The sequence below is a fragment of the Beta vulgaris genome, chromosome 8, assembly GCF_026745355.1.
Source record: "Beta vulgaris subsp. vulgaris cultivar EL10 chromosome 8, EL10.2, whole genome shotgun sequence".
Taxonomy (NCBI): Eukaryota; Viridiplantae; Streptophyta; class Magnoliopsida; order Caryophyllales; family Amaranthaceae; genus Beta; species Beta vulgaris.
In genome coordinates, this window is record NC_079209.1 from 46,112,971 (window position 1) to 46,138,726 (window position 25,756).

The 25,756-nt window shown below is 32.1% G+C and overlaps 3 protein-coding genes across 3 annotated transcripts in view; 2 read left to right on the forward strand and 1 right to left on the reverse strand.

The window, feature by feature from the left end:
* LOC104884341 (cytochrome P450 CYP72A219) overlaps window positions 1–7,520 on the reverse strand; it is an 8,642-nt gene extending 1,122 nt beyond the window's left edge. The window contains 5 exon segments of the mRNA XM_010668978.3: window positions 1–192; window positions 1,956–2,054; window positions 2,056–2,204; window positions 4,030–4,238; window positions 7,213–7,520. The exon segment at window positions 1–192 is cut by the window's left edge and continues 190 nt beyond it. Coding sequence (XP_010667280.2) covers window positions 1–192; window positions 1,956–2,054; window positions 2,056–2,204; window positions 4,030–4,238; window positions 7,213–7,486 — 923 coding nt within the window. The 5' untranslated portion in view covers window positions 7,487–7,520.
* Window positions 7,521–21,954: 14,434 nt separating this feature from the next.
* LOC125492723 (uncharacterized) lies at window positions 21,955–22,830 on the forward strand. The gene has a single exon (XM_048635437.2). The coding sequence runs from the start codon at window positions 21,955–21,957 to the stop codon at window positions 22,828–22,830; it is 876 nt and encodes a 291-aa protein (XP_048491394.2).
* Window positions 22,831–23,508: 678 nt separating this feature from the next.
* Window positions 23,509–24,851, forward strand: LOC125492722 (uncharacterized). Its single transcript, XM_048635436.1, has 2 exons — window positions 23,509–23,770; window positions 23,917–24,851. Exons 1-2 carry the CDS (start codon window positions 23,509–23,511, stop codon window positions 24,849–24,851), a joined length of 1,197 nt encoding a protein of 398 aa, XP_048491393.1.
* Window positions 24,852–25,756: the final 905 nt, after the last annotated feature.

Genomic DNA, 25,756 nt, shown 5'->3' on the forward strand with positions numbered 1-25,756 from the left:
ATTGTCATCCCACTTCCATGCTCTTCAATCTCTTTTTCATTTGACTCCAACATTATTCCTAGTAAATCATCTTTGTACTCGTACTTACCTTTTTTTAGTGATTCTTTCCTTTTGCCTATCAAATTCTTGACTATTTCTCGGATTTCACGCTCAACCTTGATCATCTTTCGGTTCATCTTTGTTGGAATGTACCTGCAAATTATTACGACATACATTTTCAGCTTGACATATCTTACTAGCTACTTGTTTGATTTCGGATAATCACGCTAATTAACGCTCTAAATACCCTATTATACAAAACGATAAAACAACAAAAGACCATTCTCATTTCTCCATAGTTAAGAAAAACAAAGAAGGAAAAACTTGATCTAGTAGGCCATCTGATTCTTCGTATAAATAAGCGTAAGGACAGTTATTTAGAAATAATTATTATTTCTCAAAAAACTATCATCACCCTATTAGAATTTATTTAAGGGTTTCGTACTCTAAGGGTCTGTTCTCTTCGGCATAAAACAGCTGAACTGAACTGAACTGAACTGATCTGAATTGAACTAAACAGAACTGAATTGAACTGAACTGAACTGAACTGAAATGAATAGTGATATGTAAGAGTAAAAGTATTGTCAAGAGTTGAACTAAACTGAACTGATCTGAACTGAACTGAACTGAATTGAATTGAACTGAACTGAAGTGAAATGAATAGTGATATGTAAGAGTAAAAGTAAGGGCGTGTTCTCCCCAACTTATTTTCAGTTCAGTTCAACTCCAATCAGTTCAGTTCAGTTCAGCTCCAATCAGTTCAGTTCACTTCAGTTCATTTTAGTTCGGTTCACTTCAGCTCCATTCTTTTATAACCATTTTGTTAAATATTATTATTATGTTGGTAAAATTTATTTTACTAATTACTATTATTATTATTATTTATTTTTATATCATTATTATTATTATTATTATTATTATTATTATTATTGTTGTTGTTGTTGTTGTTGTTTCTATATATTATTTTGTTTATTATAGCTTTACTCATTATTATTACTATTATTATTAGGAGGAACATGGTTTAGGTCAAAGCACAAATAAACCCACGTTTTTTTAGCCCATAAACCAATCAAATCGCGTCAAGACGGTTTATGATGTAATTTTCGCGGTCCAACCCAATCATTATTTTTATTACTAAATATTATTATAGTATTAAATTTAATTATTAAAATAATAATATTAATTTACTTCTTAGATATTATTGCTATTATATATCATCATCAAGTATTGATATATTAATACAAATAATATAAAATAATTATTATTATTTATCATTATTATCATAATTATTATTATTAATTTATGATTATTAATATTATATATTTATAACTATCATTTAAAAATATCCAAAATACTATTATTATTCATTATTATTACTTATCATTATAATTATTATTTAACATTCATATTATTATTGTTTAAATATTATTTATATATTTATTACATTCAATTTAATTCAATTTAATTTAATTTAATTCAATTCAGTTCAGTTCAATTCAGTTCAGTTCAGCTCCAATCAGTTCAGTTCAGTTCATTTCAGTTGTTTTATGGCGAAGAGAACAGACCCTAAATCATTTTTGCACACCCTATTTAACAATATTGAATCCCTAATGGTTATGATCCACAATATTATTTCTCCTAAAATTCTGTGTAAAAAAAAAGGTAAACTAATAAAGATCAAATGGAGTATTTTAATCACACTTTTTCCTTGCCTCAAACTTTTATCGTTCCAACCATTTTTATTATTCCCATTCATTGTATTATTTGCATCTTTCCAATATAAAATTACTCTTTTAGATACTTTGTGCTCAAAACTTAAAAGAAATGAATGAAGTTTTGATCTTTTGGGGCGGGGGTACCACGACTCCATGAGTACTAAAGAAGGGGCGTTATAATTCGAGTATTGTTGATCATACCTCCATCCTGGAATGTAATTAGTAACAGAACGTAGCACTTGAAAGGTGATTATTACATGTTGATCTTGGAGCTTAAATAGTCGTTTTCCCTCTTCGTAAAATTCCAAACGCTGCTCTAGCAATTACATCAGCTGACATACTACTTAAAGAAGACCACACATCAATTTCGGACGATCCTTTTTCTGCCACCATTTCTTCCCATTTTTTTAACATTGTCTCGCAACTTAATTGCATTATTGGCACCATGTTCTACAAAAAGCCAAAAGGGTGAAGCGTGGTAAGAGAGAATTAATACATCAATTGGTGGAGTATAATGAAACAATCTAAAATATCTTCATTGGAACTTGGACTTGGAATTAAGTGCGGAAAAGAAATCAGAATCACTAAAGCATCATTTGGAATGTAAAAGATTCACAAAAAAAAAAGTACGATTTTATAAATTAAAATAAATAAGAGATAAGTATATTATAAGATGGAGGAGTTCTATATTTATAAGACTAATAGACAAAAATTTATATATTCTAGTATGGAATAAAATATTCTCTACTATAAATTGGGAACCGAAATTTGTATGAAGTGCACTGTAACTTTAAGAAATTGTGCGTTCCATGGGTTAAGATATTAAACAACATCAGAGATTGTTTCAAAACTAAGACTTAGACACAATCTGACTAAATATTGTTTAATTATTCCTTAAGAAATCCTAATTTTAATAATATAAAAGTTTGCAATTGTTATTAAGTAAGATAACAAGATCCTATCCAATTAAATATTGTTTAATTACTTGATAAAAAATATTGTACTAGTATAATGTTTATGACCGTCAATTTAAAATTATTAATTTATTATAAATGGATCCCACTTATAATTACCTCTCAAACTAACAATAATAGTACACGAATTAGAATTTTTGAATTGTAAAGCTTTTATCACTTAAGTTAATCATTTCCTTGGTTTAGTGTAGAGCAAACTCTAAAGTTTGTTTTTTCTAAAATCAAACTTTAATTATGACATCCTCATTATTTGCGTGCTCTACAAAGAGTTCTCCTTTCTATAGATGTATAAATAGATTCTAGTTCCATTAGAATATATAATTCTTTAAAAAAATCTAAATTGCACCAACACCTCTATCATTAAAAGGCCAATCGATATGACATAAAATACGAGGAAAATGTGAAAACACAAATTATTATAATAAATTGTCTAATTTTAACATAAAATTAGAGAACCTAAACCTACATTCTCCTAACAAGTCCATTTTATTTCTCTCTAACCCAACACTATTTCTAGGTATCTTGCACCATGCTAGTCACCTCGTCTCTTCTCTTCTCTTCTCTCCTTCCTTTATTTCCCTTTGAATTTTCAATTACAACAAACAATTTTTAAAAATAGCTTAACAGTCTTACGGAATGGATTAAACTAGTCACTAAATGAGTTAAATCACTCATTAAATGAATTAAACAATGTGATTACTGAATAGATTAAATAGGTCACTAGATAGATTAAAATGATCACTAAATAGATTAAGCTATGTTTAGAAAGGTGGTCTGCTCTCTTCTTAATATTGGGCTTGGATTGCCCCTACTTTTAAATTAAAAGTACACGTTTTATTAGAAGACTACCGATGTGAAAAAGTGGTGAGCCCCCTAATTTCAGAGTATAGATTTGTTGAACTATGCTTTAAATTAATTATCTGATGCTTGGATTAACCAAGCACAAGGTCCATGGGTGAAACGCTTTGGTAGGGGTAAGGGGAACCCCCCCCCCCCGAACTTTTCGATATATACTATTTAATATATCGAGTCTTTTTTTAATTTCACATTTAGGCTCATTTGTTTTAGGTTAATTAGTAGGATACTATATAAATCCTATAATTAATTTATACCTACATATTCTATAATATGTACTCTCTCCTAAACCTAATAAAATTGTTTCTCCTCTGCTTGTGAATGTTAACCCATTATTAGTGAACCACATTAATTTCTTATGTTAATTGTTTATTATTTTCGCTTCATTAGTTGCATCTTTCACAATATGATTAAAGCCTTTACACTGCCAATGAAATAATGTTTACCTTTAACTTCTCGACATGAAAAGCAGGATTAAGAATTCGTCTAATTTTGACCCAATTTTGACCCTCTCGCATTACTAGGCCAAAAGTTCCACTCCCCGTCGGGCACTCCTTGTGGTACACCTCATATTTGGTGAATATCTCCCTTATGTGTTCTGGCTTGGTGACGTTGATTCTTGGCCTTCTACCGTACCATATAAAAGACTTCAGCCCTGCATGCATGTAACAATTTTTATTAATTGATCTATTCTTTCTACATTATAGTCACTATTCATTTCACTTTTACTAAGAATTTTGATCACGATTTGTACATATTATTCTTGTATAACTATCAACAAAACAGGATCGCTTATATTTCGGAACCAATAATAACTTTTACTTAACTTATTTGACTTCTCCACTAATTTCAGTGGATATATTCTAGTTACCATCTTCTGTGTTACCTACTATAACATTCAATCAATAAGAACCGTCTTTTTTCTCTTTACCAGTTACATTGTGTTTTATCTTCTCTTTAATAGATTTCGTTCTGGTGATTTGATCAAGTAATTCTTGTTGCTCTTAGAAAGAAAGATTAGAGATGGATCTTTGATAAAACCCAACGGTTTTATAGTTTATGGTTATCTGAACTTAAAATATTATATTTCAATGAATTAGTGTTCTTTCTTTAGGTTTACATTTCAAATTTATTTTTGGATGAAAAAAATTGGCTTTTTAGCTTATTAAAAAGTCAATTACCAAAAAATTGTTTGTTTTCAAATAGCTGATAATTGATTGGGTAAAGAAATCCAATAAGGAAATGACACAAAATATATATATTGTTGTGCATTCTTGTTGGTGGGGATATTAGTTTTAGACAAATTTTGGGCATATTGTCATTATATCTGCTCTACCCTTCCCCAAATTTATCAAAATTAGAGTTTTGCATCCAAACAACTTTTCTTATTTCTTGTTTAGCAATGTACCAACATTAATGGGTTTGTTAATTTGAAAAGTTGTCATTCTTTTATATATATTTTATCCGTATTATATTTATGATTACACTCAAAATATGAATAATAAAGACTTAGATGAATTTACATATATTAATTCGCTAATGAAAAAACTAGCAGAGGTTGTGAATGATTTTTAATGCTTCTTCCATTCCGAATAAAAAATGCATCAAATGCGCTTTTTCATTATTCACATTTTTCACTTTGACTTAGATTTGTAATTTATACATAATGAAAAACATAGTCAAGTGATATCTTGTTAGATTCGTTTTGTGACGTACTTTTATAAAATGTAATTTTTATAATGTATACTTATATGTAATTATAGATATTTGTGATCGAAATAATGACTCGAGATATGAAAAAGTGTATTTGTTGCATTTGATTCGGAACGGATGAAGTATTAATTTTTTGTGACTGAATTTTGTACAAAAATAATAAACATAATGAGTTGGTTTGACTGAATGAAAAAGTATCAAAAGTAGTGGGTGTTTCATACTTTTTATATGCACGTCATGTATATCGTATTTCTCTTATAAAAAAAAAGGGTCAAAATATTTTGTCCATATATTTGTTTACTGAAATATCTGATGCATAGAGCATTTTTAAATTATTTAGAACGCCAAGTACATGTCAAAATATATTGCCCATTTTTTTTGTTGGAATATTTAATACATATACCATTTTTAATTCGTTTAGAATGATAAGTTGTTCTTAAATTTTTTTATAACTTTTTTCAATTTATTACTCCCTCCGTCCCAAAATATAGTTCCCATTTCTCATTTTTCACGGTAATTTATGCAAGTAAAATCTAAGTGGGATAGTAAAGATTTTTTGTTTATTTAAATAAATGTTGTATAGGAAAAGATGATTTTACGAGAGAGAGAGTGGAGAAATTGGTGAAAGAGCATTAATTGTAACATTTTGGTTGAATAAACAAAGGAAAAACAAATTTCAAAAAGAAAATAAATGATGGGACACGGTTTTTCTAGACAAATTACGGAAAAATGTGGTACTAAATATGAAAATGAGAACTATATTTTGCGACACCCAAAATGGAAATGAGAACTATATTTTGGAACTGATGGAGTAGATCATTGAGAATAATTTACCATTTTCAAAATGGGGATACCATTTTCCTCCGCTTCCCTTTCTATAATATAATAGATTTATAAATAATATCCAACACTCTATTTAAAGGGCGGTAGACAGTCAAACCATACTTTGACCTTAGACATAACCTATTCAAAATCTTGCAGACTTTCCTGATGTAAAAAAAAGTTTATTATGCCTTAATCTGAAATTCCCATAGTTGATCTTCCGCAAGGGCGCAACAGTGTGCGAATAATTTTGTCAATATTCATTTGGCTTTACCTTACTCCTTTACCATGATTGTAGGGGGATATTTTTTGCTTTAGGTGTTACTGTTGATATTTTTGGTTTCTACTCATTTGTGAAAATTATTACTTGCACTTTTTGTTTGGATGCAATGGAATATCTTGCTCTCTGCATAATAACTACTGTGATTTTTGAATAAATTGTACTTCCTCCGTCCTCTATTAGTTTACCTGTATTTTTTTTAAGGGTGTCCCTTATTAGTTTACCCCTTTCTTTTTTTTTTTGCTGTTTTTGGAATGTGACCACAAACTTTTCATCACATATATTCAACTTTAAGTACTCCCTCTGTTTCAAATTATAAGGCATTTTAGCTAGAAGAATTTGTTTCAAAATATAAGGCATTCTACAATACCAATGTAAGATTAAATGCAATTTTATATTATCAAGATAAGCTTATAGGTTATTTGGTATTATCAATATAATATTTAATGTCAATTCTTATTACCCATGCAAATCTAACTAAAATTAACTAAATTCTTAATCTATGTGCAAAAATCTTAAACGACTTATATTTTGAAACGGAGGGAGTATAAATAATTTTTTCTCTCTCTTTGTATGCCCCCAAAATACTATTTCTCCTAAAACTTTGTGCAAAAAAAAGGGGTAAACTAATAAAAGACGGAGGGAGTAGTATTTTAAAGATCATTAAAATCTGATTGTATATATAAACTATGAAGTCAAGAAAATACACAAATGTTTTAATATAAAGAAGCTACATGTCTACATGCATGTACAAAGAAAAAATGCTGGACAACAAAAGATTAAGATGGGTAAATATGATGAGATGAAAAAATACCATATTGTTGGATGGTTTCATGAACAAAAGGCATGATGCGAGGAACAATATCATGAGAGAGGGATGATATGGGCTTGGAAAGTGCAGATCGAGTGAGACGAGTGATCTCCGAGAGATCTCCATGAATTGAACGGTATGGATTGCCCTGAAATCCATGCTTTCTCAAGAAATTCTCCAGCCTCTTTGGCTTTAACCAAAGTTTGTTGATGAAATAAAATGCTATATGTGTAAAGACTATAAAAAAAGCAGCACAAATAATATGCACTGTTTCCATGGTTCTTAACTTTTTACTGCTTAGTAGTTAGTACCATATCATGCAAACAAAGTCGGTACGTAGTTTATATAGACAGCAATGCATCTGGGGTGGGGCCATAGAATCTGGACTCTCGTATGGAGTAGTTGAGTGGACGACCCATTGTGCTTACGTCAGTACTGGGTCTATGGGTTGTGGGGCCGGCACAAAGTATGCAAAATCTTAAAAATATGATTTCTTATTAAAACACACAGGACACGAGGTAGCTAGAAATAGCCGGTGCAGGTTGGGTTGGTGGTCTGCGGGCCCTACTGGGCTGTGTTGAGATTTTAAAGCCTAGTACTGGACTGTGAAATTCACAGTTTTGACAAGCTGGTCTAGGAGCTGAAAAATCTTGACCACCTCGCTATGTTACTCATTTTAACGGTTCGAAAAAGCAGATCTGACGGTTCGTGGACCTATTGAACTAGCGGACCAGTATGACTTTTTTTTTCTTCAAAATTATTAATCATTGGAATCATTTATATTGTTATATAAAACCTTTAAAATTATATAAATTTTATACAATTATTAATATTAATGAATCATTTCATTGTTTTTGAATTTGATTGAATTATAATATATGAAATTTTATTAAAATATATACAATTTGATTAATATATATATATATATATATAATATAATTTAATATATATATATAATATATATTATATATATATATACATATTTGGTTGAATATTACTGGGGTTAGGCTGGTCCGGTTCATGGGCCGGGCTTGACCAATTTCCTGGACCGGACTGGGCGGTCTTGGTAGCGGGTTTTCGTGGGTTGGCTCAAAAAATCTGACCCACGGCCACCAATTTCACAATTTGAGTTGGGCTAGACTGGGCTATTTGCGAGATCCATCCACACGACCCAAGAGATGGGCTAAGCTGGATGGGCCCGTAATGTTGGCCATCTCTAATACGAGGTCATATATCTAGGTCAAAACTCATCTTTGAGTACTTGGTCAATGGTACGGTAAAGATGCAATCACCGTTGTCATTGTCTAAGGTGGAGTTGTGTCCATAACCCAGTAACTTCATATCACGTTTCTACCTAGGCGGAGCCATGTGCGGATTATTGTAGTATGTATACAATATCATCTTTTCTCATTTACATGTAATGATGAAATATATATAATATATATCGTTCGAAAGAACAACAATCCAACGAACAAAACTCAAAATCGTTTTATAAACATAAAGTCTATATATTGATTCCAATCCCAATTTTGAAGTCCTAATTGATTATTTATGATAATTAATTGCATTGTATATAAATATTAATTATTCTTAATTAATTAATTATTGATAATTAAGTATATATTGATAAATATTTTCAAAATATAAAGATATCATGAAAATCAGATTTGCATGTCTTAACATAAACTGATATTTGAATCCAAAAGATAATATTTAATTAATGAGGATTAAGAGAATATTTTAATCCATAAGTTAGAGATAGAAACTTGTAGATCTCCACTATTCTTCAAGACTCTACCTTTCTTCCATTAATTCAAGTATTTCTTTTCTTCTTCTTTTGTCCTTGCTTTCTATTATGATGTTTTAATATTCTTGTCTAGGTTTATTTATTTATTTCAATTATGATTTCGTAGTTCTATAATCTATGGTTAATTTGAACCCTAGTATGAATTAATTCATGATTATACTTTTAAATTCCCAAATTAATTGCTTAATTGATTATGCATATTCCAGTACTAGATTGGGGGTAACTAGTATTGTTATCATTCCATTATCTTGATAACAACGGGAGTTGGGTTTTGACGAATTTGAATATTTTCAATTAAGGATATGAAATTCTACAGGAGTAGGCTTTATTGCATATTAGGGAAGCCATAGATAATTGAGAGAGGTTTATGATATTTTATAAGGTCGCCTTTCTTTGTGAACATTTAATTGATTAGTTTAGGGTAGGAATAATTATTATATTGATTCATTCAACTTGGGATACTTAACTCTAGATTCTTATATATATATATATATATTCATTAGTATAGTTGATTATACCATTCTTGATATTTATTTTCTGTAGTCTTACCATTATCAATAGCCTAATCATAAAACAACTTTCTCTATGTTGGATCGATCATGACTTACCCTACTACATTATTATAAGGGTTATTTATTTTTATTAGGTGAGCGACACACCTATCATTTATCTCTCCCTCCATTATTCAAAAACGCCATTAAATCCATAAAACCATCTTCAAGCAACAACAAAAAAATTCATTAAGCCATTGACTTTATTAACCTCTTACTAAATAATCCTTTCAAACTCAAAGCTCCATTAAGTAGCCTTCAAACTTTGCAATACCAAAAATAATCACTTCAAGAACTACGAATGGTCTGATTATGTAAGGATACGTAGGAATCCTCATCTCGAGGTCCGATTGCGTCAATAAAACAAAATTAATCAAGGTCAAATGATTTAACTTTATAGAATTCAGAAGCATGTTTTTTCAAGATGCCAGCATAGACTCGAGTTTGATCATAGCCACATCATAAACCTTTTAATTTTCCACTCCAAAGTCTTGTCCCTCAATGACTCTACGATACTTCCATGGTCACTATTATGCGACTTTGCCTACATTAACTCGCAAATAAAAAGAACTTTGAATGCTCCTCTGAATGCTCAATTGAAGACAACTATCTTCTTATTTAGTCTTAGAGTGCCTAATTCAAGAAAGCTTTCCCAAAGTGAGGCTTTCTATATATGTGGTGCTTCCTCCAAATAAAACTTCCAAAGAGTTGTAATATGTGGCCGATCTCACTTATTGTGGAACCCAGGGGCGGATCTACTGGGGGTACAGTGGGTACAGCTGTACCCCCATTTTCAAAAAAAAAATGTGAAGGAAATAAAAGCAAAAAAAAAAAAAAAAAAAAGCGGGCTCAAAACTGACAAAAGCACGCTCATTAATCTCTCACTCACGCCGCACGCGTCCCTATTCTCCCTAATGCTACTCCTTCTTTCTCTCTCCTCTGGTCAGTCTAAAAGCACGCTCTTTTTTCTTTTCTCTCTCTTTCTTTTTTTTCGCCTGCCGGAGCAGTATTAGGGCTGCCGGATTTTTTCTTTCTTTCTTTTTCTTTTTCGTGAGCCGACTTGTAGACGTTGTCGGTTGTTGTCGCCTTTTTGCAGCCGGTGCCGGAGCCAACTTATAGACGTTGTCGGTTGTTGTCGCCACGAGCCCACGAGGCGCCACCCGCCACCGCCGGCCATACTCGAACCGTCGAACGGCAGTAGCCAGTAAGAACTAAAAAGCATAACTCAATCTTGAACAGTTGAACGCCACAGTGTAAGCCCCACTTTTTGTTTTTTACATTTTTTTATAATTTCTGATAATTTATAAATGATAGATTTCTCATTTTGATATGAATTCAGAATTAATATGTTGTGCAATTGTGAATTATGAAATTAAGAGGTAGCTCTTCATTTTCTCTCTCTTCGGGAAACTAGTTAGAAAACCCCATTGCACATATTATGTTCTTAATTTCTATCTAGCTGGTTTCATTTGTTAGTAGCGAATTATTAGTAAGGATGTTAATAACCGAATTTGTTAGTAGTGCTTAGCAACGTGTGATAAGTAACTTAGGAAACTTATGTATTTTTGTCGTTTTAAATTAGTTGTAATTTGAATCATTAATTGATATTGGCATTGTATTTTGATTTGAATTTTTAGTCATAACTTAACTCAAGTATTGTATTTTGTTTTATTTGAATTTTTCTCATCCGTACCCCCATCCCGTAATTCCTGGATACGCCACTGGTGGAACCCGATATATAATAAAACAGTTGTCAAAGATTAATTATATCAATCGGGATCTTTTTACCTTTGATGATCCTGACCTTGCATAGCGTCTTTGTCTATCTCTTCTAGCTTCGCATACCCTAACCTTACATAGAGTATATCTAGTTATCGTAGCTTTGTATAACTCCGACCTTGCATAGTGTCTCATGCATCCTTAGAGAGTCTATGTTTGCATCATTGCATCATCATGTGCATTGTAATCTCAGTTGTTTGCACCTAGCTCCTAATATCTTCTCTTATAGGCTAAATAAATAGCTTGTAGTTATCATCTTGCATACTAACTTTGTTTTGCAGAAATTGGCTATATATAGACCAATTCTAGACTGCACAATATTTAGAATTGTTGGCCGTCCTAACATAGACTACTTTGATCACTTTCGATTTCACGAACCTTAGTCAAAGTGGAGGTTTCTATAGACACATAATTGTGTCTCCCTATTTAGCACCCAATTATGAAGCATATCGTCATCTTGATTGGTACAATCCAAAAGAAGAGCACCAACAAGCTAAGCCTAAAACCGTTTTATGAACATAAAGTCTATATATGTACTTATTCCAAACCTAGTTTTAGAAGCCAAATTAATTTTTCATGATAAATAATTGCATTTCTAAACCCTACTTCGAAAAGACCAATTTATTGTTCCTGATAATTAATTCATTTTAAATAAATTTTAGTTATTCCTGATAGTTATTTATATTTTGAAAATATTTTCCAAGTACAAAGATATTATGAAAATCAGATTTTTATTCCTTAAGATAAATGATTTCTTGAATCCAAAAGATTACATTTAATGAGGATAAAAAGAATCTTTAAAAGTAAGACATGACAAAAAAACAAAACCAAGCTAAATTTGCATATGCGCTTCGCGCAATTGAATGCGTCTGGTGAGCTAACATTGCACAAGTTCAACATCTATACAATCAGCCAAATTCAGAAGCACAAAAGCGGATGCACTTAGTACGTCATGATGCGCGCCACACATCCTCAAAACTTATCCAGTTTCTTCTGTTTTACCTATACTTTCCATACAAATTTTCATACGCTTCCACTAAGAAAATCTCTCCATATAAAACTCTCAAAAACACAATCAAACACTTTTATTAACTTCTTATGGATCGTTATGTTACACAAGACTCAAGCGATAAAGGTATAATTATTGATTATCAACTTCAATTTAATTCTTTGCTAACAATCTACTTTCACGATGTAAATCAGAAAAGATTCACGCCGTCTTGTAATTCTAACCTTTAATGTTTCTATTTTCTATACATATTATATAGTTCATATGCATGCTATATGTTTATCGCTTTCATTACCAGACAAGTTTATTATTTCTAATCAAAGACGTAAATAAATGTTCCAATATTAAATTTAGATAATTTTGACAACCGAATAGGTTTTGAGTAATTTTGATTGCTTAAATAACCAATAACCAAAAATTAGTCTTATTTGTTTTAAGAACCAACGTAGTTTAATTTTTATATTACTTGTACATATTTCTTGCGTACTTATTTGCATAATTATAGACATGAATCATATTAAGCAAAGGATAACAATGGGAATTTGATTCATTATCATGTTTCAACCCTCATTCCCAAACTCTATTTTTGGTTCATTGACCAATCATGAAGTCATGACGAAGAAATCTACATTGGGTAAGTCCCTACGTTCTCATTATGGTTTCCCAAAATCTAATTCAGTTTATTAGTCTTCCTTTTAAATACTTGTTGGCGACTTCTATTTCACAATATTTTTAAAACTAAAACCTTTAAAATGAGGTAGTCAAATACGCGTTAATCCTGCGTGAGCAATAAAACAAGCCTACAATTACGCCTTTACTTAGGGATAAAAAAAATCTTATATTGTCTCTTATTTTTAAGGGACCTTATAAATATAGTTAAATCAAATAGATACATAGATCTAGGCGAAAGTATAATCTGCTAGCAGGGGAGGAGGTAGTATAAAGAAATAATTGGATCAATTGACTCCACATGAGTTATGATGAATATTTTGTAAATTCTCTTTATAAATTTTAAGAAAATTTTGACATATTACTCTAAAATTAAATGTTTGAACCTACCAAAATTGATAATTTTCAATTTAAATCTACTAAATAATGTATCTAGATCCACAATTAGTTTAATTTAATGGACTTGACTTCTTACTAACCTAGAATATAATTGCTTATCTGCCACGCTTATGATCCTTTATATTGGCCTATGGGCCATGTGGGGTTTGTTGAATTGCTTAAAGCAAGGGACTCGAGGAAAATCGTAATCCATGAGTGTGACATAAATTTCCTGATCCATGTGCACGCAATAAAGCATTATTATTATATAATAGTTGTTGATCATCAATATCAAAGAAACCTTTATAATTTATTTGCAAGTATTCTAATATAGTATCGTGGATCACCATACTCTTAAAAAAACATATAAACCTCTATCATTTAAATGCAGGTATTATGATATTGTATCGTTGATCATCATACTGTTTAAGAAACCTCTATATGACAGGGGATTTGTCCAATGGCTTCACGCAAGGATCCATTTGCTTACAAGAGGTAAAGCTAGTGGTGTCAGAAACAGATCTGACCGCTGGGTCAACCTGATTCTGACCTGACTTGAACCTGGTTCGACCTGTGAGGGGCAGTCCCCAGACCTGACCGAAACCTGACCTGGGATTACCCAGACCTGACCGGCACCTGACAAGATTATATCCTGACCTGTTCAGACAGACCTGCTTTCAAACCCGAACCCGACCGTAATCAACAAGATATTATTAAAATTCAATTATTTTTTTATATCTACAAAATCATTTAAATATGTTAATTTATAAATTTGCCTACATTAATAATTAATTAAATAAAAAATTAAATTACATTTAATTTGACTATTTGAGGGTTACACTTTCAATATCATATATTGGTTTATATTTTTATTTTCATTTATTTTTGAATTATTTATGTACATTACTCTCTTGTTTTAATTTGACATTTAAAATAAATGACAATAGCTAATCAAACCGACAATATTACTTAATACTGGAGAATGGTGGGAGCAATATGGCATTCTAACACCAGTATTGCAAAAGTAGCCATAAGAATCTTAAGCTAAGTTTGCAATTCTTCAGCATTCGAGAAACAATGGAATACATTACATTAAATACATTCTGAGAAGAGGAATGAAGTTGACAAAGAATCAGGAACATCTCCCATGCTTCAAATTCAACAACAACCATTAACAAAAAATTACTCACAACAAAAAAAATTGATGTCTCTATTATACCAAATTGATTCATCATAAAACTACAACAATCTGAATCAAGTGAATGTAGTTAAAAGTAAGGAACAAAAAAATGTTCATAAATTGAAATAAATTAAGAATATATAAACTAATTCATCAAAGAGAAACATGACTGAAATGAGTAATTACAATAATAATTCAAGGAAAAATTCACAGCATTATACATTTGATAGATCTAACAAAAACAACTACAAAAATAAAAATCGAAAATCATTAATTCAAGAATTATAATGAAATTAGAGAACTTGACAGGAGCTTCGACTTCGGAAAATCGTAGCTTAACGACGGCGAAGACGAGAGGGTGTTGGTGCACTGACGACAACGAACTACGAACGAAGATCGAGGACCGACGACAACGAACGACGACGACGACGAAGAGCGTCGATTCAGCGAGGATCATGAGAGAGATGAGAGAGAAAGAGCATCGAAAAAGGGAGGAAGTGTGGTGCCGTGGTGGTGGCGTCCGAATTCCGGCAAGGACAGAGAAAGGAAGGAAGAAGCAGCGACTTTTTTTTTTTTTTTGAGGAGATGAAAGAGCAGCGGCTGAACATAGAGAAATAGGATTTTTAGGTTTGGAGGAGAGATGGGAGAAGGTAATTGGGTAGGAGACGATCTAACGGTTCATTTTGTTTCATGACATGTATCCAACGGTTAATATTCATGATCCGTGTGCTTTGTGTTATTTTCTTGAGTGCCCTTGATTATGATGATCTAACGGTTTAGATTTGCCCATTAGATGATTTTGGATTTTGCCTTGAAAACAAATCATCCTACTAAATTATTATTTATAGCAACTAATCTAACGGTTGTGATTTTATTATTATTATTATTATTATTATTATTATTATTATTATTATTATTATTATTATTATTATTATTATTATTATAGTTATCATGTGATTTTATTATTTATTTCAAATCGTAATGCGTACCATAATCGAGTCATTTATTTTATATAAATCTAGTAATTGATCGTATATTTGTTGTTAATATATAATTCTCATTATGTTATCGGTAGTAAGTTATTAGAGCATATTAAGAGTCGATGCTCCTCATACTCGTTAATAATCAAATACAATCACGTTCGCTATAATGGTTCCAATATTATAATCGTCCTAATACATTTAAGCCTACTGATAAAATAGTTTCTTTATAGTCACATATATATACAAAGTTAAGAGAATACCATAAATACTATATTTAGTAACTAGTAAGTACTTTTAGCAATTAACTTATGATGTTACTTTTAAAAGTTATAGTTAGCTTTTATATGGGTAATGATATAGGGATATAATTTACTATTATTGTATTGTGCAACATATGAACCCGCGTTATAATCACGTAGGCGGTAGACCTCATATAGTCATATGAACCGTCGTTGTAAATCTATGAATGTATGATTATCATTTGTTATACTATTTATTGTTATTGTTATTGTTATTGTTATTGTTATTGTTATTATTCCTCTTCGTATTTGTATTACTATAATAATAAATCCTTTATATGAAATTTGGAACTGATCTTGTATCGTTATTATTGTCGTTGTTATGAATTATGATATATAATATTAAAACTATGAATAGTCGTCTCTAGTCCTTTACTCATTAGGGTGGTTTTACGCAGTTGATTAGTCGAAATAAGAGTTGACTAAGATAGAGAATACACTAACATCACGATAATCAATATAGTGTTTTATTGGTTTTTCGTTATTATCCACATATTAATCGCACACACAATATGTATATATATGTTGATCTTAATACTTTTATTAATACGATTCATTTACATATATATACAAAGTTAAGAGAAGACCACAAATATTATACTAGTATTAAACTATAGTATAACATAAAAACAATTAACTTAAATAATATTATAGCTTATAAAGACAAGGGAGTGTTATTGTTGTTAATCTTATACTAGTATTAAACTATATTTTACTTGTTTAATAAGTTATGATTAACTATTTTACTTTACTCATTAGAGTCGTTTTACGCAGTTGATAAATAAGAGTTGACTAAAAGACTACATTAAACATCACGGTAATCAATATAGTGTTTTTATTGATTTTTCGTTGTCATCCTTATATTTATCGCACACACACATATGTATATATATATTATATATATTATATATAATATATATATATTTATAATATATTATTATATATATATATATATATATATATTATATATATTATATATATCGATCTTAATACTTTTATTAATATGATTCATTAACAAAATCAAGATGACCCGATCAGGAGTTACCCGAAGTTGAATTGGCGTTCAACAGCGAATGGACCCGATGTTTCACAATGATCGAACTAAGATGAGTAAGATCATTACTAATTCAACCCGAGTACATTTCACTTAACTCAACCGCACATGGAACCTAAATACGATCTTCGCAAACCGGCTAAAAAATGTCAAAGGGCAATTATACCCGAGAATGGATCGACTTGTAAACGGAACGTTCAGACCTGTTCGGCACCCGGGAATCCAATGATTCAAATGTGTTCGACCCAGTTGAACAAAACCTGACCAGTCATGACCTGGGGCACTGACAATCAGAATCCTGACCTGTCCGGGTATGACCTGGTTCGCCGTGGGTATACCCAGAACCTGTTTACTAACCTGTTTTGACACCACTAGGTAAAGCTGATTTCATTTGTATATATTACAGTACTGACGATGTCAAAGTGGGGAATCTATTAACGCAGATCCGTGTTTGGGGCTCAATATTGCTTAATGGCCCATACCGGCACTAAGACAAAATATTATAAAAAAAGTTACTTTTTTATATAGGTTTTTGTTTTCTGTTGATTGGTTGAGACTTTGAGAGATATGGCACAATATATTATTGGTTTAACTCTATTTCATATTTAACCACACAAATCATTAGATTTTTTTGGATCCCTTTCGAGAATCTTGCGATAAGATGAATTTACTCTTTCTTACTGTCGTACAGGATCATTCACCCACTGACCCAACAAATCCCAAACTCCCCCTACCTCCACACAACAATATTGAAATTTTTGCTTCCACCAAGATTGGAACCTTGATCTCCTATACGGGAGATAGAAAGTCATACCATTGGAACCAAGGATCATTGGTATACAAATTATTAGAATAGGTGGTATAATTTTTATGTTAGAATTAGACAATCTAAATCTACATTATCCTAACAAGTCTAAATACCCGATCCATCCCACTCTAACCTAATAATGTTCCTAGACAATTGACACCAATCTAATTGTCCATTCTCTTCTCCTTTCTTTGTTTTCCGTTAAATCAAACTACATCAGATAGTTTTAATAAATAACCTGATGGTCTTACCTAATGGATTAAATTAGTCAACGAATGAATTAAATAAGTCACAAAACAGATTCAAGCATGTGAGTTAAGCTGGTAATAACTAAATAGATTAAACTGCTAGTTACTATATTCGGAAAGATTGTCCGTTCTATTCTTAACATTGGGATTGTGTTGTTGCCTAATTTTAGATTAAAAGTAAGCAGTATTTTACAAAACCAACTGATTCAACAAAAAGTGGTTTGGTTATGCATTCATTTGGATATATTATACATTAGATGTTGGTTTCTTTATCATATTATTATTATTGTTATTATTATTATTATTATTGGTCAAGATATTGTATTATCAAACTGTTATTAGTATAGTTTAGTTGAATTAGCAACGTGTTAGTAAGTTTAGCTGATAATGATTTGTTATCGACGTCAAAAAAATGATTTGTGTTATCATATTGTATATATATGGCTGGTAATGGGGTTCTCCCAAACTGTCAGACCAAGAGTAAGTCTAGTTTAAAATCATTGATTGTCATATCCATTGACTACATGATATGTTATATTTATATATAATTTTTAGGTGTATTTAGGTTGCATTTTAGAGCATTTAAATTCATATTTAGGTTCATTGTTGCATTATATTCTTATTAATTTATGTTATTCTACTCCTATTCGGTATGTTTTCTTGGATTGTGATGAATTTTAGGTATTGAGAACTTATTGGAGTATGATTAGCTAAGCTTGAAGATTAAGAGCACTTGGAAAGAAACTACAATACATAAAGATCGTATGGATATGTCATAGTACGAGTTTGAGCAAAAAACGAAGCGGAAAATCATTAGAAGAAATGTGAAAAAGGAGTCACGTCTACTCTTCTGATCATAACATTTTAATTGCTTCTTAGAATGGAGTAAGTGCAGCATATATGGAAACTATACTTGAATATCTTTCCAACGATAGGTCGAACGCCCCAAGGAGACTTCTATTCAAGGAGTTATGCCTTTCTGAAGTTGGGACTGTTTATGCTGGAATCTGTTATTGTACACACGGATCACTAATTCCGCCCATTTAATAATATTTTGACTTTATTTATCTTGTAGATAATTTTTCTAGTCATATTAGCTTACCTAGTGTTAATTATATTAGGTTTTGATTTTTTTCTCTCTCCTCCTCCCTTCTCATGTTAGATTTATTCCTTAGGTTTTGTTTTAGTTTTCTCCATCTTTTTCTCTCTAGTTTAGGAGTAAACCCTAGTTTTCATGCTCTTCATTAATTCATAAGGTTATTCCTTTCATCTCTTTTCTTTCATTTATTTATTTGATTATGTTCTTCTTTGTAGATTTAGATTTATTTATGTCATGATTGAGTAGTTTTTATTTTTAGGGTTTGAGAATACATGTTTATATCTCTTTGATTGTGATTTAAAGTTCTTCAATGATTGGATTGGATTGGATTAGAGTAATTCCTATTGATTTGTTATAATTATTTAAATTCATGTAATTGCGCAATATCATGGCTTATGTTTAGTTGATAGGAGTTATAATCGAAAGATCATACTAATTTGAGCCTTGTTACAATAGGTAGGTAGCTCTGATTATGTTGAGCGACCGTACTAACAAATGTTGATATGAGAGTTGTTAAGACCCGACCGTAGAATTAACAAAATAAAATAATTATTCGAGATTCAATCCAAGTATTGTTGAATTATATTGAGTTGATTAAATTAGGATAAGCATGGTGGACCGATTGATTGCCCTAGGTTTTTAATTAATTGATAAATTTCCATCCTTTTGTGTTCTAGTTTATTCTAGTTTGATTATTAATTATTCAATCAAATTCCTCTCTTGACTTAATTAAATAATTGTGCAGAATTCTACAGAACTACTCTCCCAGTGGAACGACCCATACTTGCTAGTTTCCGCTAAATAGACACCGTGCACCACTTGCGATATATATTTTAAAACCCAACACTACTACATTATATTTTGACTTTATTTAATACATGTTATTTTTTTATGGTAAGATAAAGATCCTACTAAACTATCATATTTCTCAGGTTTAACCAGTCAAGTTTGCATGTTAGACTACTTGAAGTGTTAATGCAACTCTAGACCCTATAGATCTTAAACCCTATACTCAACTTTTGTCATTTAGACCCTAAATCCTAGACTCACATCCTAGATCATGCACATTGTAGGCACTATTTTAAGTTAAGAAATATAAAAAATATTGAAAATTGGATAAAAATAAAGGAAATACACTAGACCCTATACCCGGACCCTAGATCCTGTAGAACCTAAGGGTCTAGGTCTAACTTTTCTAGACCCTTAGAGTTCGGGTTTGGGTCCAAAAAAATTTTAGGGTTCGGGTTTAGGGTCTGGTCGGATTCGACCTAGACCCTGCCCATGCCTATCCCTACTTGGAAGAAAGGGGGTATGGTAAGGGAAACCTCACCCCAAAAAAACATCTAATGGAGTTTGATTACACGACCTTGAAGTAATAAGACCAAACATTAAGCACTAGATAGTAGAATATTCATATGTTATTAAATGAACTGGCAATCTAACTAGCAATAATACGAATAGGGAATTTTTTTAGAGAAGTTGGAGGCTTGGAGCAAAAAGATGCCTAAGATTTTTAGAGAGAGAAACCCTAATTGATACCTATAATTGATATAATTGCACCATTGCTGTCACCAATCACCTTTCTAGGGATTGAAGCTTCATTAATGACGAATCCATTTAATATTTGGCTAATGGTTGGTTTCCAGTAAAATTTTCCAACTTTGTTGACAAAAATGATATTTGGCTCCGCAGACCTTTTATTCAAGGTCTAAATTTTTGTTTTTATACCTTAGAGAATTCTTAATGATGAAAAAAAAAATGGTTCATGAGGATGAACCATTATTTTTTTTCTTAATGATGAAATGGGAAATGGGAAATGGGTTGCACGTGAATCAAGGGTCATCAATTCGGAAATCCGAATTGGTTCATGAATGGAGAATCAAGCCACGCTGGAAAGGAGAGAGGGGAAGAAACGCTTAAAAAAAATTGAGGACACCACATGTCAAGCCATGAATGGAGGAAAGGAAAAAATGAAAGTGACGTAATGCAGAGATCTGACGCGCGCGTCAGAATCTCCAGCCTCCCAATCATCTCTCGCCAAGTGGCCGCTTCCTATTGCCTCTATTAATATTAACGTTATAATTTTTGTAACGTTAATAATTCAAAAAATACAATTTGAAAAAAAAAAAATACCGAAATTCATAATTTTTTTTCTCTATAAATAGACACCCATTTTGCTATACTTTATTCACAATTTCAGTTTTCTCTTCTTTTCCTATTATCATTTCTTTCATCACTTTATTTTGCTTTAACTTACAATCTTCCAGAAAAAAAAATTCATAATTATGGATTCTAATTATCCTAATTATGTACCTAATCCTGGTAGAGGACGCAAAAATCGTCTAACAAATCCACAACAAAATACAAACCAAAACCCCATCAATTATCAACAAAATCTTAATAATTACCCCCAAAATCCCACTTATTACCCACAAAATTCGCATAATTATCAGCAAAATCCTCATAATTATCAACAAAATCCCCCTAATTACCCACAAAATCCGCATAATTATCAGCAAAATCCCCCAAATTACCCACAAAATCCAACTCAAAACTATTCTCAAAATGATCCCCAAAATTATCGCTAGCATCAACAAATTCCCAATATAATTCCACCCCTGAGAGTTCCCATAACCCACAAAATTACTTACAAAGTCAAGATTACGATGATGATAGTGATGATGAAGAAGATGATGGTGAATTTGAAGTTCCATGCACGCAACAAACCTTCACTCAACTTTTGTCTGAACCAAGACAATTTCAACCAACTCCTCAACCAACTACGCAACCAACTACTCAACCAACTCCTCAACCAACTCAAGAACCCATTGAGAAAAAAATTTGGTGGAAAGCTGAAAAAGAAGCACTAGTTTCAGCATTCATGAATACAAGTGTAGACAGCATTGTTGGAACGCAGCAGAAAAACGGTGCATTTTGGGGGAGAGTGATGGAAAAATTTGAGGCAGCTAGAGCAGCCAACCCTCATGAAATTCAATCCCGCACTATGGGCAGTATGAAGGGCCAATGGTTCAGAATGTCTGAAGCGGTGCAAAAGTGGTGTGGATGCTACGACAAGGCAAAGGCAAGAAAGAGGAGTGGCCAAAATGGTGATGATGTGATCTCTGAAACTCATAAGATATTTGAAAGCACGGGAGGTAAATTTCACTTCTATGATGAATGGATTTTGATGAGGAAGTTCGATAAGTACCGTTCCATATTGAGTGACCCTTGTTACAAGATAATACGTGGACGTCCATCGAATACGCCTCAAATGTCTAATTCTGTTGGTTCTGGAAGTAGTGGAAAGAGAACAAGGTCTGAAGATGGAGGCTCTACACCAACCACCCCGACAAGCGAAGATGTTCGGGATGGTCACTCGCCTCGTCCAGAAGGTAACAAGAAAGCTAAGGCTAGACTCAAGGGCAAGAGCCAAACTAGTGAAGCTATTGAAGCTTTTTCATCGTTTGGTGACAGACTTCAACTCTATGGTGAGCGGAAGGGATTAGATTTCGATTTCCAACATGAGAAACTACAGTTTCTTAAGCAAAAGGAAGCAAGGAAGCAAAGACAACTCGAGCTAGAAGAGATAAGCAGGCAGAGGCAGATGGAAATAGAGGAGAAAAACATAAAAATGCAACAATATCAGGTGAATTGGCAAATGCTCCAATCATTAATCTCTAAGGAAAATCGCCTACCATGGGAAGATGAAATGATCAAAAATCTGCAAATATACTTTAACAACTTTGGGGCATTGTAGAAATTACGTTCGGTGTAATATGTTTAAGCTATTAAGTGTCTAGTAATATGTTTTAGGTGTGAGTGTATTAATTATATTATGTTGTATTTTGAGTGTTAATGTTTTATGTTTTAGTTTAATTTGAGTGTTTGAGTATTAATATTTTAAGTTTTTGTTGTAATGTCACTCATGTAATAAAAGTTTAAGTATTTTATCCAATACTTCTTTTCAGAAAACCCATGTGATGCTTTATCTGAAGAGACATCTCTATGATCCCATACTACTTTTCAGAGAACCCATGTGATGCTTTATCTTAAGAGACACCTCTATGATCCCATATTACTTTTCAGAAAACCCATGTGATATTGTCTCTAATAGACATCATTACCTACTCCTTTTCAGAGAAGCCATGTGATGCTTTATCTGAAGAGACACCTCTATGATCCTATATTACTTTTCAGAAAACCCATGTGATACTCTTTCTGAAAAAATATCTCTATGATCCCATACTACTTTTCAGAAAACCCATGTGATATTGTCTCTAAAAGACATCATTACCTACTCCTTTTCAGAGAAGCCATGTGATGATCTTCAAAATAAATCTTATGCTCCTCCATTAGTATATATAAAAAGGATAAGAGTTCTACAATTCTCTACAACAATCTCCCCTACCAAAATCAGATATCTTACAAATCTAAAATGAATTCCTATAAATTTAATATCAGTTCAACTTCCTCTTCTTCTTCCGATGATTCAGAAGAGGAAAGGAGGGATATGGAGAACAAAGAAGTAGATGACATGATCGACAATGTCACTCATACTTATCTCCCATTCCTAGTGTCGGCGGTCACTCCTAGAATGAGACCAGGTGGACGTACTCAACCTCGGGCTGATAGGGGTCGAGAAGAAGGTCATTTAAGATTATACAATGACTATTTTGCAGAAAATCCAGTTTACTCAAGTAGGTTGTTTCGACGTAGATTTCGTATGCAAAAGCATGTTTTGAGCGTATCATGAATGAAGTTGTGAGGAAGGACAAATAGTTCAAACAAAAGAGGGATTGCACTGGTTGTTTTGGCTTGTCGCCACTGCAAAAGTGTACCGCAGCAATACGACAATTAGCTTATGGGTGTGCTTCTGACGCTTGCGATGAGTACATACGTATTAGTGATAGTACGACAAGATTGTCACTTCAGAGATTCGTTGACGGCGTCATTAACCAATTTAGTAATGTGTACTTAAGACGACCGAATGAAGCCGATCTGAGTAGGCTGTTACGAATTGGAGAAGAACGTGGATTTCCTGGCATGATTGGTAGCATCGATTGTATGCATTGGGAGTGGAAGAATTGTCCAACAGCATGGAGAGGGCAATATCAAGGAAGGGCAGGGGTAGCTACACTTGTGCTTGAAGCTGTAGCTGATAGGGACTTGTGCATTTGGCATTCTTTTTTCGGAATGTCGGGAAGTTGCAATGATCTGAACGTGCTTCATAGATCTCCTGTGTTTCAAGATGTTTTAGAAGGTCGAGCTCCGGCTGTTAATTTCGTTGTAAATGACCATCAATATAACAAAGGATATTACCTTACTGTGAAGTCCATAATGAGTCCACAATCTCATAAAGATAAACTCTTTGCAAGACATCAAGAAGCAGCAAGGAAAGATGTGGAACGAGCATTTGGAGTGCTACAAGCTCGATTTGCTATTATTCGGATGCCATCCCTTGCTTGGGATGTGGACATGCTTCATAAGATTATGTTGGCGTGCATAATCATGCACATCATGATAGTTGAAGATGAACGAGAAACCTACCAAAATTACATGGATCCAGCAGAGTTTGACGTAGGCGGATCTCGACATCGTTCTGCTCAGAGAAACAACGAAGAGCAAGAAGGTCGTTTTGAATATCATAACGAGCGAATTGTCGACATCAACACGTATTTGCAGCACAAAGCAGAAATCGAAGATCAACAAACTCATTTATCATTGAAAAACGATTTGATCGAACATATATGGGCAAAGTTCGGTAGGAACGGAAACTAAAAAAATGGGATTTTAGTTTTTTGTTTTAATGTTGCATTTAATCTCCATGTCTTTTTTTCATTTGATTTTTATGTAATATGTTTCGAATGGATGCATCTTTTTTAGTATTTGTCAACTAATATTAATTAATTTTCAAAAAAATAATTAATTAGATTACGATAATTAATTACTCCTCGATAATTATTATATAAAAAATATTATTTTTTATAAATTAATTATTATAAGAGTAATTACAATTAATTAGCGTAAAGTCGTTTTACATTAATTAATAAAACTTCATAGAATTATTTAAAGAGAGAAAATGTGGTGGGGTAGAAAAAAAGAATGAGAAATAGTGATGAACCATTATTTTTGGGTTCATGGTTAAGAGTAAAATTGTAAATGGTTTGTGAGAATGATGTGGAGGAGAGAGAAAAGAGGAGAGAGAAGGACGAACCAATTTTTTTTTCATTGTTAAAGATGCTCTTAAAGCTAGGTTGCATAGAGACGGATATGGGAACGGATACATATTCGGGTATGGGGACAGAAAACGACAATATTTTTAAATTTTAAAAATGGTATAAGGGTAGCCGTAGAAGATACGTATCGTATCGGGCACGGATACAAATACGACTACGTGACCTAAAAGAAGTATCTGTGCTACATAGAAACCCTTTTTCAAACCTTTCTTTCCCCATATTACTAGTGTTGACCAATGGGTTAAGATACCATTCCACCCAAATGAGTTATAATCACGGCCTTACCTTGTTATATTAAACCAAAAAATAGCGCACCTTATAAAATTTGATAAAATCACCCTCCAAAATGATAACAAAACTCAATTCGCCACAATTTGTCTTAATATCAACATCACTCTCCTATGCCAAGATATGAAAACGACTCAAGTGTATTCAATCTTCGACACC